We start from the raw sequence: 14,262 nt of genomic DNA on the forward strand, positions 1-14,262 counted from the left end.
TATGATCTAAGTCAAGAGCTACCCTTAAACCTAAGTCCTGTAGGTTTAAGGGTAGGGATTTCTGCGTCCCAGCACACTGGCAGGACGAATTCCCCGCAGGAAGCAGTCTTTTGCTCATTTGACAAATATTACCAAATACAAAGTATGTACCAGGCCTGTGCTAGACCCTGGGATAGAATGTTGAGCAAGACAATCCTGCACTCAAGGAGCTCCAGGTAGGTCTAAGCATAGGAGAAGACACCTAAACAAAACAAAATACACGGAAGTGTTACAGGTAGGTCCAGGATCCTAGGACAGTATTCAAGGGGAACCCCAGGGAGGGTCAAAAGGATAGAGGGGTCAATTCAGCTGGCAAAAGGGCCAGGAGCTGGCAAAAGGGCCAGGAAATACCATGAAAAGAGGCAATTCTTGTCTTGAGACTTGACAATGCTTCAGGAAGACAGGACTCACACAAGAAGCACACTGAAGAAGACAGAACCTGAAATAGCATATGGTGTAATTTAAGAGTTGTGGTAAGCAAAATAATGATCCCCAAGAATGTCCATGCCCCAATCCTCAGAATCTGTGCATATGTGACCTTACATGGAAAATGGCACTTTGACAAGATTAAGGTTAAGGACCCTGAGATGGGAAGATTAGCCTGAATTATCTAAGTGGGCCCAATCTAATCACACAGGTCTTTAAGAGAAGAAGAGACAGAAGGCTTGTGTTGGAGAGATAAGATATAAGAATTCGACCTACCACTGCCAGCTCTGCAGATGAAGGAAGGGAACCATGAGCCATGGAATGCAGGTGCTTCTAGAAACTGGAAAAGGCAAGGAAACAGATTCTTCCCTAGAGTATCCAGGAAGGAATGCAGCCTTGCCAACACCTTGATTTCAGCCCGACAAGACCTGTCTTCTGACCTATAAAACTGTAAGATAATAAATCTGTGTTTCAAGGTTTTAAGCCACTATTTTTGTGGCAATTTGTCAGGGCATTAGTCAATAGAAAATGAGTACAGGAATCTATAAGTAATTCAAGATTGCTGAAGCAATGACAATCTATGGGACAACTTGAAAAGAAAAGGCCATCTGAAAGGTCCCTGCCACTAACTTCTTCCACAGCCTTGAGCAAGTTAAATCAGAAACCCATTCATTCACCCACTCACTAACTCATTTATTCATTCAACAAACATTTTTAGCTTCACATAGAAGACTGGGTTTCATCTGGGTCTTGAAGGGCAAGCAAGAGTTTACCATGGACAAAGGTGTACCTTTAGGTTTCAAGAGGTGACACGGCATGGTATAAGTACATCACAGCTTTGTTACTTATTATTTGGTTTTCTGACCAAGGGCAAACTACTTCAAACTCTCTAAACCTCAGTTTTCCCACCGGTAAAATGGAGAAAATCATAACATTTCCCTCACAAAACTGTTATCTGGATCAAATGAGATCATAGATGGGAAAGTACTTTGTGAGTATAGGGTTTTTTTGCTGTTGCTAACCAATCAAAAATGAAAATAAGACATCTCTGAAATCAGATCAATAGGACATATAATTTTCTGCATAATATTCATAGGTACAGTATTGCAAAAGGGGGGCATGCTTGCTGACCATGTTAAGAGGGCGAGGCCTGATTCCACTGCCCTACACCATACCCCTTGCCTGCTTATTTCTTCTATAATAAAGCTATCTAGTCACAGAGGCCTTAATTCACTGTCCGGTCCAAAGGCTTTTGCCCAGCCAGCCCTTGACTTCCCAGACCACTTGAGCAAAGTGAGATCACACATTTCTCCTGCGTCTTAAAACACTCTCCGCCTGGGTCTGCATGTCATTGTACTGCCCTGCCTCTCTCCCTCTTCCTCTTTAATTACACTCCCTCTGTCTCTTCACTGGCTCCTCTTCTTCCTCCCACTCCCCCGCCCCCCACATTCTCTCAGGTCAATCCTTTAGCCTTTTCTTTTACCTTTTACTCAGAGAATTCAACCACTGAGGTGATTGTAAGCAAACGCTTCAGGGCGGATGACTTCCAAATATGTATCATTTGTCTTAAATCTCTCATCTGCACTTCAATCCCACAGCTCCAGCTGCCTGTTGGACATTTCTACCTGAAGAGTTTATGTCAGAGCAAAATCCTAGGGATATTGACTAAAATGGGAATACTAGGAGAAAACTCCCATTTGGGGTACATAAGAAAAAGCACTACATTCAGACTTAAAAGAGGTGAGTTTGAGCAGATGGCAGAACCCAGGGTAATGCTCTGATAAAATAAAGGCACATATGGCCGGGGTCCAGGGCACAATGGCAGTCTGTCTGCTAATCAGAAGAACCCCGCCCCAAGAGACCTGGGCTCTCATTACATTTCTGGTGCTAACCTCACTAAGTGGCCCTGGGTAAGTCACTTCATCTCTCTGGGTCTGAGTTTCTTTGTTTATAAACTGGAGTAGCTAAATGGATTTAAAAGTGTTATGACATTGACTTTATAGCATTCAGAAAGAGGTAACAAAAATGATAAGATCTCAACAGAAAATGGACAAATCATACAAACAAGTCACAAAAAAAGGACAAAGTGCCAATAAACACAGGAAACCATTCATTCTATGCAGCAAATGAAAACAAGATGCTATTTTTACCTATTAAATTAGTAAGACTTTAAGAAAGTAGCAGGAATATAAATCAGAACATTTCTAAAAGTCTAAGATTCAAAAATTAATGAGGACAGGCGATGCATACCCAAGAGTCACCTGAATTAAGTCACCTCGGTTAAACTGGAGAAGGGGACAAGCTCTCTGGTTAGGTACTCTAAAGCAGCTGACTGAGGTCTGAGATTTATGCAACAGCACTCTCCGTTAGGGGAAAGGGACAAGAATAAGGAAACAGAGAAAGGCAAGAAGCAGGATATATAAAGCTAGAAAGAGCCACGGAGAAAATCTTTGCCCTTGTCATTTTCACGGATTTGACCAATATATCCAGAGCTGCTGCTATATGCCACACCAATGTTTGAACGCACTGGTGAATAAAAGGGCAACGTCCTGCGGACTTAGAGTCCCTAGTTAGCAAATAAAAAACAAAGAAGTAAATAAATGAGTCATTATAAACTCAGATAAGGGGGGGCGCCTGGGTGGCACAGTGGTTAAGCGTCTGCCTTCGGCTCAGGGTGTGATCCCGGCGTTGTGGGATCGAGCCCCACATCAGGCTCCTCCGCTGGGAGCCTGCTTCTTCCTCTCCCACTCCACCTGCTTGTGTTCCCTCTCTCGCTGGCTGTCTCTATCTCTGTCGAATGAATAAATAAAACCTTTAAAAAATAATAAAAAAATAAACTCAGATAAGGGGTATGAGAGAAATAAACATATAAAAAGAAATTAACATAAAAAAGAAATAAACATATAAAAAATAGACAATATTGGGAACAAGTTCAGTGCCATTTATGTCAACAGAAAAGAGAGTAATCAGTGTTCTCAAGTTCACAGTTCTGGGAAGATGAGAAATGAGACAAGACGACTGGATTTGGATAGAAAGAAATCACTTGTGTCCTGCGAGGGAAGAATAGTGGTGTGGGAGAAGCCAGGACAGAAAGGGTTTAATGAAGGAGTGGGAGGGGTAGAAATGGGAGTTGTGAGTATCAATCATTTTTAAAGGAATGTGGTTATAAAAGAGAAACAGGTGCCTGGAAAAGGTGGCAGACAATTAAAGGGTCGGAAGGCAGAGAGAATGAGCTGGAGGAGAGGACAACACAGAGAAAGGCACGTTGACGTCCTCATTCCCTCTCACCTCCACAGTCAACCCTTGCTGAGGCCGGTCCATTCTCCCAGACAAGGTTCCTCTGTGAGCCTGTCACTCAGCAGGTTAGCATCTCCCTGTTCCAAAAATCAGACCTTTCTTTCATCCCACATTCCCTTTCTGATATTGCTGTCTCTCTCTTTTCTTTCAATACAAAACTTCTTGAAAGAGTTGTCTACTGTCAGTTTCATTTCCTCACCTCCTCCTCTCTCTTCAAGCTTCTGCTCCTAACCTTGCCTTTGAAACTGTCCTTACCAAAATCGTTAATGACCTTACTTTGTAAAATCCAACTTGCGATTTCTAGATTTCACTTATTTGGCCCTTTGACAACCATGGACATGCTGACCTCCGCCACCCCCCCACACCCACTCACCCCCGGCAAATACCCCACTTCTTCCCACTGCATGACAGCATTCCCTCCTGTTTCCCTTCTGCTTCTCTGGTCACACCTTCTCAGTTCCCTTCTACAAGTCTCTTCAATATTGGTGTGCCTCAGGATTTGGGACTTGGCTCTTAGCTTTTCTTATATATTCTCCCCGGACAAGCTTACCTATTTCTAGTGCCTCAATTTCTAACTATATGCTGACAATGACTCTCAAATATATATTTACTGTCTCTCCTTAGCTTCAGCCTTATACATCCAACATCTTGTTGGACATTTCCTCTTGGATGTCCCACAGTATGTCAAATACAGTAAGTCTAAAATTGAACTTATTACTCCTCATACCTCTATGGTAGTAAGTGGTATCGCCATCCGCCAATTTGCCCATATTAGAAACCTGAGCCTCAACCTTCATTTCTTTCTGTTCATTCCCAACATCCAATCAATGTCTATGTCCTCTGGATTTTATTCCATTTATCTCTCGATTCCAAGCACACGGCTCCATCCCCATGCTGATTATCCCATCCAGGCCACTCTCATTTCTCACCTAGATGTTTTAATTGCTTCTTAACTGGGCTTCCTGACTCTAGGTTTGCTTCTCTCCAACACTTCTCCCACATGGTAGACAGATTTTTCTAAAATGCAAATCTGAATACATCATTCCTCCACTCAAAACCCTTCAATAACAACCATCTATTATCCTTAAGATCTCAGGCTTCATGGTGGACTAAAGCTTCCCTTGCATTTCAATAAATTAGATTCTGGATAACAGTCACCTCGTTCCCTCCTCCAAAAAAGTAAGCAGAAGCTAAAGGAATAGGGTTATCCTAAGGGGTGATGTTAATAGCAACACTGCTAAAACACTTAACTTTGGGCCACTGGTTAAGTGGGAAAGCTAATCATGGGACTCTGATACTGAGCTGGGATCCTTGCAAGGTGTGCTAGAGTATTCCAGGTCAGAAGTAGTTCTTGACTACTGGCAGAAACTAAAAAAGTTAATCCCCTCTAGAGGGAAGCTCCAACCTAACCCCACAGAATTCCCATTGATTAAAAGGGAAAAAATGAGTTCACAATTAAAAATCAACAAGCACATGGAAAGGCAAGCATCATGGCGGTCAGAAGAAACAAAGATTTAAATCCTCAAGGACTATAAGTACTAGAATAGTCAGATGAAAAATACGGAAGAACCATATATTAATACTTAAAGAAATAAAAGGTACAGGGCAGCTTGGGTGTCTCAGTGGGTTAAGAGTCTGACTTTGGCTCAGGGTCCTGGGATCAAGCCCGTGTTGGGCTCTGCACTCAGCAGGGAGTCTGCTTGCAAAGTCTCTCTCTCTTCCCCTCTCCCTGCCCCCCCCCACAGGCTTTCACTCTCTCTCAAATAAATAAAAAAATCTTTAAAAAAATAAAGAAATAAAAGGCACAATGACAAAGAGTACAAATACTATTGAAAAGAGACAGACTTGGGGGGGAAACTTGCAAAAATGTAAAATGGCTTTGAAACAAAGAACTCCATGAATGGGCTAAATAGCAGATCAGAATGAGCTGAAGAGAGAATTAATGACTTGGAAGATATATATTTGAAGAAATTTCCTCTGATTCTGTCAGATAAGGAGATAGGATGATGACTGATAGGCTAAAGGGTTTGGAAAATAAAAGGTCTAACATACTTCTAACTGTAGAATCCCAAAATAAAGGAATAGCAAGGGTAAGAGAGAGACACTTTTGATGAGATAATGGCTGTAAAATTTCTACAGATGAACATAAATCTGCAGATCCAGGAAGTAAAATATATAAGAAATACGTGCTACGGTAGCCAGTCTACTAATAACCTCCAACGATCCTTACCTCTTGGTATTCATAACCCGTATGCAGTTGCCCCCCCCCCCCAGATTTTACCTGGGTTGGTCTGTGTGACCAAGAAAATATGACAGAAGTGACAGCATGCCACTTCCAAGATTAGGTTATGAAAGACACTGTGGCCTCCATCTTGGTTGTTCTCTCTTGGATCACTTGTTTGTCATGAGCAGCCATAAGGAGAGGCGCCCACATGATGAGGAACTGAGGTCCCCTACCAGCAGCCCTATGAGTGAGCCACTTTGAGATGCTCAAGCCCTGGGGAAACTTTCAGACGACTACAGCCCCAGCCAATGGCTCGATTGTAACCTCTTAAGAGACCAGTGAACCAGAACTACCCAAATAAGCAGCTTCCAGATTCCTGACCCTCAGAAAAACTATGTGAGATAACAAATACTTAAGCTGCTAAATTTGGGGGTAATTTTTACCCAGGGATAGATAACTAATACATATACTAAGACCAAACAGACTTACAAAGAGCCTTCTCCATCTGGTCTAGACTGTCTCTCCTCTTTCATTTCTTGCCACACTCTTTCCAGCTTATTGCATTTCAAGCACACTAAACTTTTAGTTTCTGGAGTGCGTCATGTTCTCCCCCACCTCCAGCCCTCCATACAGCTCACATGATGTTACCCACTGCCTGACACGTTCTTCAACACCTTCTTCTCTACTTCCAATGTGTATTCTCTGTTGGCTAGCTTCTACCCATCATCAGAGCACTCATCACACTGTATGATAAAGTCCTGTTAAATTGTCTGTCCTTCCATTAGACTGCAGGATCCAAAAAGGTGGGGACAGTACCTGTCTCCTTCATTATTATGCCAACACAGTTCTAAGCGCAAAGAAAGTAGTCCATAAGTATGTGCCCCTTATAGCCCACATGATAAGGACAGGCAAGATGCTAACGGTGGAAGAATATAAACATTCTCAGGCAATGACCCAAATGAATCTTCAGCCTAGCAACTGAAGTAACCACAAAGGAACCAAGAAACCCCTATATTCCACACAACCTCAGGTTTAGGGAGGGCTTGGGGTAGGGTTAGGACTTAAAAGTTGGATACTTTCTAGCTCCTCCAAAGTCAAGCCCTCTTGTTATGGTTTCATTATGATCCCTGAATTGAAATCTATGAACTTTAGACACACCCATTCTTAAAGGCACACTCACAACTGTACTCAAAGGACAAATGGAAATCATTTTTTTTGAAGTCATCTCTATGCCCATCATGGGGCTTGAACTCACAACTCTAAGATCAAGAGTCCCATGCTGTACTGGCTGAGCCAGCCAGGTGCCCCACAAACAGAAATATATTTTTTTAAATGATCATCTGTTCTGTACTTATAGGACAATTCCTGCCTATTCCTTGATTTTTAAGATCTGATCAGAAATGGTATTTGTTGTATGTGCCAAATATGAACGAACACACACACACACACACACACACACACACACACATATACATGTCATAAAATATTAATCACTAGTACCCTCTACTGGTGGAGATACCTTATCAGCTCATATGAATGGTCTTATTGCCCTCTAGTGACCACAACCTATAAAGAAAAAACCCAGCAGCAGATGGGAGAATCTCCTTGGCTATAATGATAGGGTTTTATGTTCTTTAAGCATCTAATTTTCTCAGATTCTGGTTTATATTACAGGGGTGCAACTCTCCAGACTCTTGGGGGGCCCTCTGGGGAATTTCACATAGCTCTTGCCAGCTGTTAGCGCCAGTCTGAAGCTGCTCTCTCTTTTGCTTCTCATGAACAAGAGGTCAAGGGGAGGCAGAGAAGGCAACGGTTGCACCAGCGAGGGCAAGAACAGCAGCTGTGAATGACTACCTTGGACTCCCTAGGGAGCGGGGAGCAGCTTGGGGAACACATGTTGGCCCTCCCTCGCATGCTAGTCCCAGTTGTGTACTGTGCTAAAATGGCAATTCAAAGAAGTCCCTGACTTACCTTTGAAATATCTCAGTGCTAGAATAAATGATGTAGCGGCAAATGTTGCTATCATTTTGTTTTTACAAACCACGCTCTGCAAGTTATTTCTACTCAAGACAGAAAAGCCAAGATTTAACATCAAGATTGAGCTGAAATGTCATCTCTTCTATGAAGCCTTTTCTGAATTCCTCAGATGTAAGTGACTGCTCTGTCCTTTGTGCCAGCGTGTACCTTGTACAGATCAGAATGATATCCAGGATATTATTTATAGGCTTTTGTTTATAAACCCACGATATTTTCTGCTCCTGATTGTCCACATGCTTGTTTCTTCCACCAAACCCTAAGTTCCTTGAGGTCACAAACCACGTCTCAGACATTTCTGCACACCCAGCATCAAACACACTCAAAAAGTCATCCTTAGATGACTGCTGGTTACCAGTCCATGAGTTAAGCACAGAAACTGAAGCATTTAGAAACTTTAATAGCAATTTGACACAGTAATTCTGTATCTGTTGAATCAAAAAAAAAAAAAAAAGTGGGGCATGTATTTTGTGCATTTTCTTCTCCTGGAAATTTTTATTATATAGTATAAAAATATTGGTCTGCAACCAACGGAGAATTTTTTAAACAATGGTCCTTCACCACAGATAGTTTGAGAAGTGCTGCTATGATAAATAACTTACTGTTTGAGGGAGGGAGGAACGGAAGAAAGAAGGAGACAAAATATAAGCACTTTCATAAAATTCAGAAGGCACATACCTATCCTTGTTGATTTTAACACTTCTCTGGAGGGTATTTTCTTCTTTAATTCTCGTAAAGCTTCAACTAGATTCTCTCTGGTCTGACCAGGAAGCTCCAACATAGTTTTCCATCTTTTTATGTCTTCTATAACCACAACTCTCTGGGAAAAAGAAAAGTCATTTGGAAAATGGAACATTTTCATTAGAAAAACGTCTGCCTTCACCTGAGCTAATGGGGCTCCTATTGACATATGAATTATTGATTATGACCTGAACCAAAGCACAGCGTGTATGATGGCCCCAAATGATGGGTAATTGCTTAAAAGCAGGTCCCGCTTACTGCAAATCAGGAAGAGAGTTACATCTATTAGGAAAAGTGCAAGTTTTAATCTAACCATGTCAGACGCCGCTGGGCACTTAGCAGAGAGAGGCAATAAGGATGAGAAGAAAAGAAAAACGATACTAAGGTGAATCAACCCTATAGCTCACTTAAGTGTCTTAATTCACAGGCAAGGACAGAGAGCAAGGAAGTCGTAAAGGCATATTTATTTCAACAATAAAAAGCATACTTCAACAGCTCCCCACTTCCTAGATGATAAAATGCAAACTCTCTTATTCGAAAAAAATTTAAAAACTTCAAACACATTTATAATTGAGAAAAGTTAACATTTCGAATTTTGCATAAAGTAACAAATACATTCTAAAGTTTGTCTCCTTACATCCGTCACTAAACTGGTTCCTCTCCTGTTTCTAAAAGAAATCACCACCTCAAAGTTGATATGCATCTTTGCATTAAATGTAAAATAGAAACAATTAAGGCATCTGGGTGAAGGGGTTGGGGAAGTTCTTTGCGATCTTGCGACTGTTCTGTAATGGTGAAATCATTTTGACTAAGAATTAAAAAAAATTAAACTGAAAGACAAAATAATAAAGCTGCTTTTATAATTACAAAAAAAATCTTATCTTGTGGTTACTATCCTGGGGGAGGTAGGCCCAGTTAGGGAAAGGAAGGGGGCACAGAGACCTTCTGGGATTCTGGTAATGTTCTGTTTCTTGATCTGGATCATGGTGACACAGGTGTGTTCGCTTTGTGAAAATCTGTCAAAATGTACACTCATGATTTGTCCACTTTTCTATATGCAGATTATAGTTCAGTAAAAAGCAACTAAAAAAAAAAAAGGTCTCAATTCCCTTCCCTGGCTGGGGTCTGCTTCCAGCCTAGCAGCCCAAGGTGGGAGACGTCTGACTCCTCTCATCTTTGCTTCCCATCCTCCCCCATCTGCTTGTTTGCTTTGACCTCTCACCCTTCCAAGTTTGAAGCTGGGAAAAGGACGAGCAGTAAGGGACAGGGAAAGCCTGTCCTTCTTTTGTGTAGTCCACTGAATCAGGTTTTAGTGTGCTCTCTAGACTTGGCAGATGTGCAAAGCTGACTCTTTTTGTCGTGTGGGATGCTTCTGTGGTTCCTTGGAGAGCTTGCATTCCTGAGACCTCACCTGGTTAATGTCAGCAATACCTCTTCCAGCCAGCCGACGACAAGTCCCCAGTTTTGGGCAAACCACTTTACAAAGACTCTACTCCAGGCCAGCCAGCATTTTCTCTGCTGTGCCCACATCTTTGCCCTGAAGAATTCTAAGGGTTAACAGCCTTCCCATGCAGCCACTCTCTCTGTTTTAGACCTTCCCAGGCACAGGTCTAGTCTCTGTGTCTACCCACCAGCTCCAGGAACAGAGGTCAAGTTCTCCAAGTGAAAACACCACAGCCCTCCCACTTTATCCAAAGGAACTCTCTCTTCTCTCTTCCTTTATTTATTTTTTTTCTCCTCTCTTCCCTTAACTTCAACATTCTTTAGAGCCTAGGGTAGGTGATGTGTTCAGGATTCCAAGATCAGTCTTCTTGTACTGCCTTCCCAAGTGCTGCAGTCTAGGATCTCATCTGGGAACACTCTGCTTTGTTCTCAGCCTTTGGGTGCTTTGGCCAAAAATGAGACGAGTCCTTTATTATGATCTGCTACAATATAAAGCAGTATCATTAGTGTTAAATGGTTGTAAAATAAATAAACGAAACCAGGTAAGGGGATATTTTCATAGGAAGAAGATGTAAAGTATAAATATATTATTCTGCAAAAGGCTTTTTTCACTCTTTATATTTTCTTGATTCATTCATATTGATATATATATAAACCCAGCTGATCCATTTAATAGTAATGAATAGTGTTCCATTATTTTTATATATAAATGTCTTAGAATTCTAAAATCTATTCCCCTAATAGATATTTAGGGTCCCCCCCACCCAATATTTTTCCAGTTATAAACACTGTTTCGATGAACGCCTGCCTATGACATATTCAATATTGTCTTCCATGTCTTGACTTTCAACTTTTCTAGGTCATTATGCTTTAAATAGCCTATGGTGGCTTTATTTTGCCCCCATCCGCCAACCAATCTGAGAATTTCTATCTTTTAACGGGCATGGCTAATCCATTTGCATGTATTATGGTTACTGATAGAACTGGATACACTTCCTCTTTGCTTCTTTTCCTTTCTTACCTTTAACAGTTTAAATTTTCTTTGATCTTGTTTTTCTTTATGGTTTGGAAATGATACATTCTGTTGCTATCATTTTAGCGTTCACCCTTACAATTTTTAAGATGGGTGCTCAGTGCAATCTGTGTCAGTATCTTCCTCATAAGCCTCTACTGTAGAAACCCCTATTAGAAATATAAATGACTTGGCTGTCCGTCATGTACCGTAACTGTTCTTTCATATTTTTCTCTATTTCTCTGTGAGGCATTCTAAGTGATTTCCTCACATCGAGCTTCCAACCCACCATTTCTCTCTGTAGCTATGCTTCTCTACTTTTTACCCACTCCATGTGCTTCTGCGTCAGCAAATAATTTTTGCATCAGACGACTTAATATTTTCCTCAAAATCTGCCCACTTTCTCTTCATACTATCCCGTTCTTTTCTTATAATTTCTAGTCTTTTATCTCTGTGAAAATGCACATAAAGATCTCTTTGAGGCTGTACTCTTATCGCTTCTTCTTGGGGTAGAAATGCTATTCTTTATCTCTGTCTGCTCATTTTCCCACCAGGAAATTAATTTTCTTGGAGAGTTTGTAATTTTGACCATGAGTTCATCTTCAATGGAGACTGTTCTCTATGGGAATCAGGTGCCCTAGGTTGTGAGATGTTTTAACAGGGAAATCTCACATTTGCCTTGGCCAAAGCCTCTGGATTTCTCTGTTTCTATACCAGTTTTTATGCTATTTTTTTCAGTTTTGCCCAGAGTGTAAATTTTAAACTATGCATAGTAGTAAGTGTGGGGTTCTAATTTATTGTAGTCAATTCTTTTTCCATCCAAAACCCCTGAGAAGATCAGTCTTCATGGTGTTTCCTTGGACTAGTGGATGGAATTTTTCTAGTTCATTTTTCACAAACATGGTCGACCTGTTTGGCTCCCAGCTGCAAGTGGGAATTATTAGCCTGAGATCTTATCTGCAGTTCCCATACTGGCCCTAAAACCTCCCACCCCAAGCATTATATCTGGTTTCATAAACCTGTTTGGCTTCAGCTCCCACCTAAAGCTCAGGGTTTGAATTTCCTCTCTCTTCCTGGCATCTGAGGATTTCTCTTTCCTGCTTTCAAGCTCAGCTATGTATTAGAGACTTTTTTATCCAGCATTTCTACATGGTTGGAATGAGGTTAGGGATTCCACATCAGACCTTTCCAATATATGGAACTATAGAAACCCAAAGTCTAGCATGGCATAAAAGGCCTTACATGACTTGGCTCCTGACATTTGCTCCAGCTATAGCAAACGATTTGAACCTGCCTAAATGAACTGCAGTATTCCACACCCTCTGCGTGGGATGCTCTTTTTTTGCCTCAACCATATGATAAACACCTGTTTATATTTTAAGACTCTTTTCACGTATCCCCTCTTCTTTTTTTTTTTTTTTTAAGATTGATTTATTTATTTGACAAAGAGACAGCCAGCGAGAGAGGGAACACAAGCAGGGGGAGTGGGAGAGGAAGAAGCAGGCTCATAGCGGAGGAGCCTGATGTGGGGCTCGATCCCAGAACGCCGGGATCACGCCCTGAGCTGAAGGCAGACGCCTAACGACTGCGCTACCCAGGGGCCCCATGTATCCCCTCTTCTATGAGGCCTTTCTTGACTCTCTCCTACCAAATTTGACCACACTCCCTTTTGGGTCCTCTGTAATGTGGACATACTTCTATTACTGTATCTGCATTTTATGCGTATACTTTTTTATAAGGCTGTCTTCCCCTCTGACTATGAGCCATTTTAGGGTCGGAACAATTTATCTGTCTATCTCCACTGCACAGTAGGTATAATTGAACAAAGCCATCTCTACCCTTAAGGACTGAAGTCTAGTGTAGTTTTCAGATCTGAAATTTTAGTTCAGAAATAGAAAAAGCTACAGTCAATTCCAGAACAGAAGAATTCCATATATATCCAAGAATGTTTCCTTATTTCTGTCCAAACATGGGTCCCCAAACAGGTATTTCAAGTTGTTCTCTGAATTATTTACAGGAACAAGGGGAGTGGACACAAGGTATCAAAGGGGGGGGGGGAGCTACATGAATAGTGGAAAGGTTATCACCAAAAAGAATATGTGCTGTCTCCTATACCATCTGGTCTTACAGTTGTGGATGGTTGAAACACCAAGTTTGACAAGATGGAAACCATCCCACCAGAGGGGGCGGGGAAAAATCTATTGGCTGCTCAATCGTACAAAAGGAGCAAAGGTTTACAGAGCATTCTAAAGTACTAAACCTAAAAGAATTAGCATATCCTAGAATCTTTCAATAAACAAAAATCTCCTATTGCAACCAACAAAACAAATCACTTTCCCTTAAGGGAGTGAGAAGAGATTAACCAAATTAACCTTTACCATTCAAATGTATACTACACGAGCTCTACTGGGTCTCACTTTTATTCAATGTGGTAAGACTATAGCAAAATTACTTGTAATCAAGTGATAACAGAAGTACAATGTTCCTAATATTCCAAGATTTTTTATACCTTCTCTGCTTGACATTCAGAAAGCTCCGCTTTCTTAGTTCACCCCATAGGGGGCAGACAGTGGAACCCGACTGTCTAGTTCAAATCCCAGCTCTGCCACTTACAGCTGCATAACCTTGGGCAAGCTACTTCATCTTTCAGTGCCTTAGATTCTTCATCTCTAAAATATAAATGATAACAGCGTCCATTTCACAGAGCTGTTATTAGAATTTAAAGAGTTAATATATGTAAAGCACTTAGCACAATTCCTGGCCCATAGAAATGGGCTCAATAAACGTTGGCAGTAATCATTACTATCACTCTCATCATCACTGGTCCCAGCTCTAGTTTTCCTACACAAGCTTCTCCTTTTCCACACATGAAAGGAGGAAATTATTGATCAGTTTTACTGCATGCCTGGCACAATGCTCAGCCCTTTCGATATGCATTTACCTATTTAGTTCTCCTAATAACCCTGCAGGCTAGGTATCCTTATTTCTGATGTTACTGACGAGGAAATTGAGGCTTGAACACTCAGCGGATTCTTGGCATTTAAAT

The 14,262-nt window shown here is 41.2% G+C and overlaps 1 protein-coding gene across 1 annotated transcript in view; it reads right to left on the reverse strand.

The window, feature by feature from the left end:
* TCEANC2 (transcription elongation factor A N-terminal and central domain containing 2) overlaps window positions 1-14,262 on the reverse strand; it is a 34,787-nt gene that overhangs the window by 14,868 nt on the left and 5,657 nt on the right. Inside the window, exon 3 of the mRNA XM_026498039.4 lies at window positions 8,699-8,840. Coding sequence (XP_026353824.1) covers window positions 8,699-8,840 — 142 coding nt within the window. The remainder of the gene's footprint in view (window positions 1-8,698; window positions 8,841-14,262) is intronic.

This window comes from Ursus arctos, unplaced genomic scaffold (genome assembly GCF_023065955.2).
Source record: "Ursus arctos isolate Adak ecotype North America unplaced genomic scaffold, UrsArc2.0 scaffold_12, whole genome shotgun sequence".
NCBI lineage: Eukaryota > Metazoa > Chordata > Mammalia > Carnivora > Ursidae > Ursus > Ursus arctos.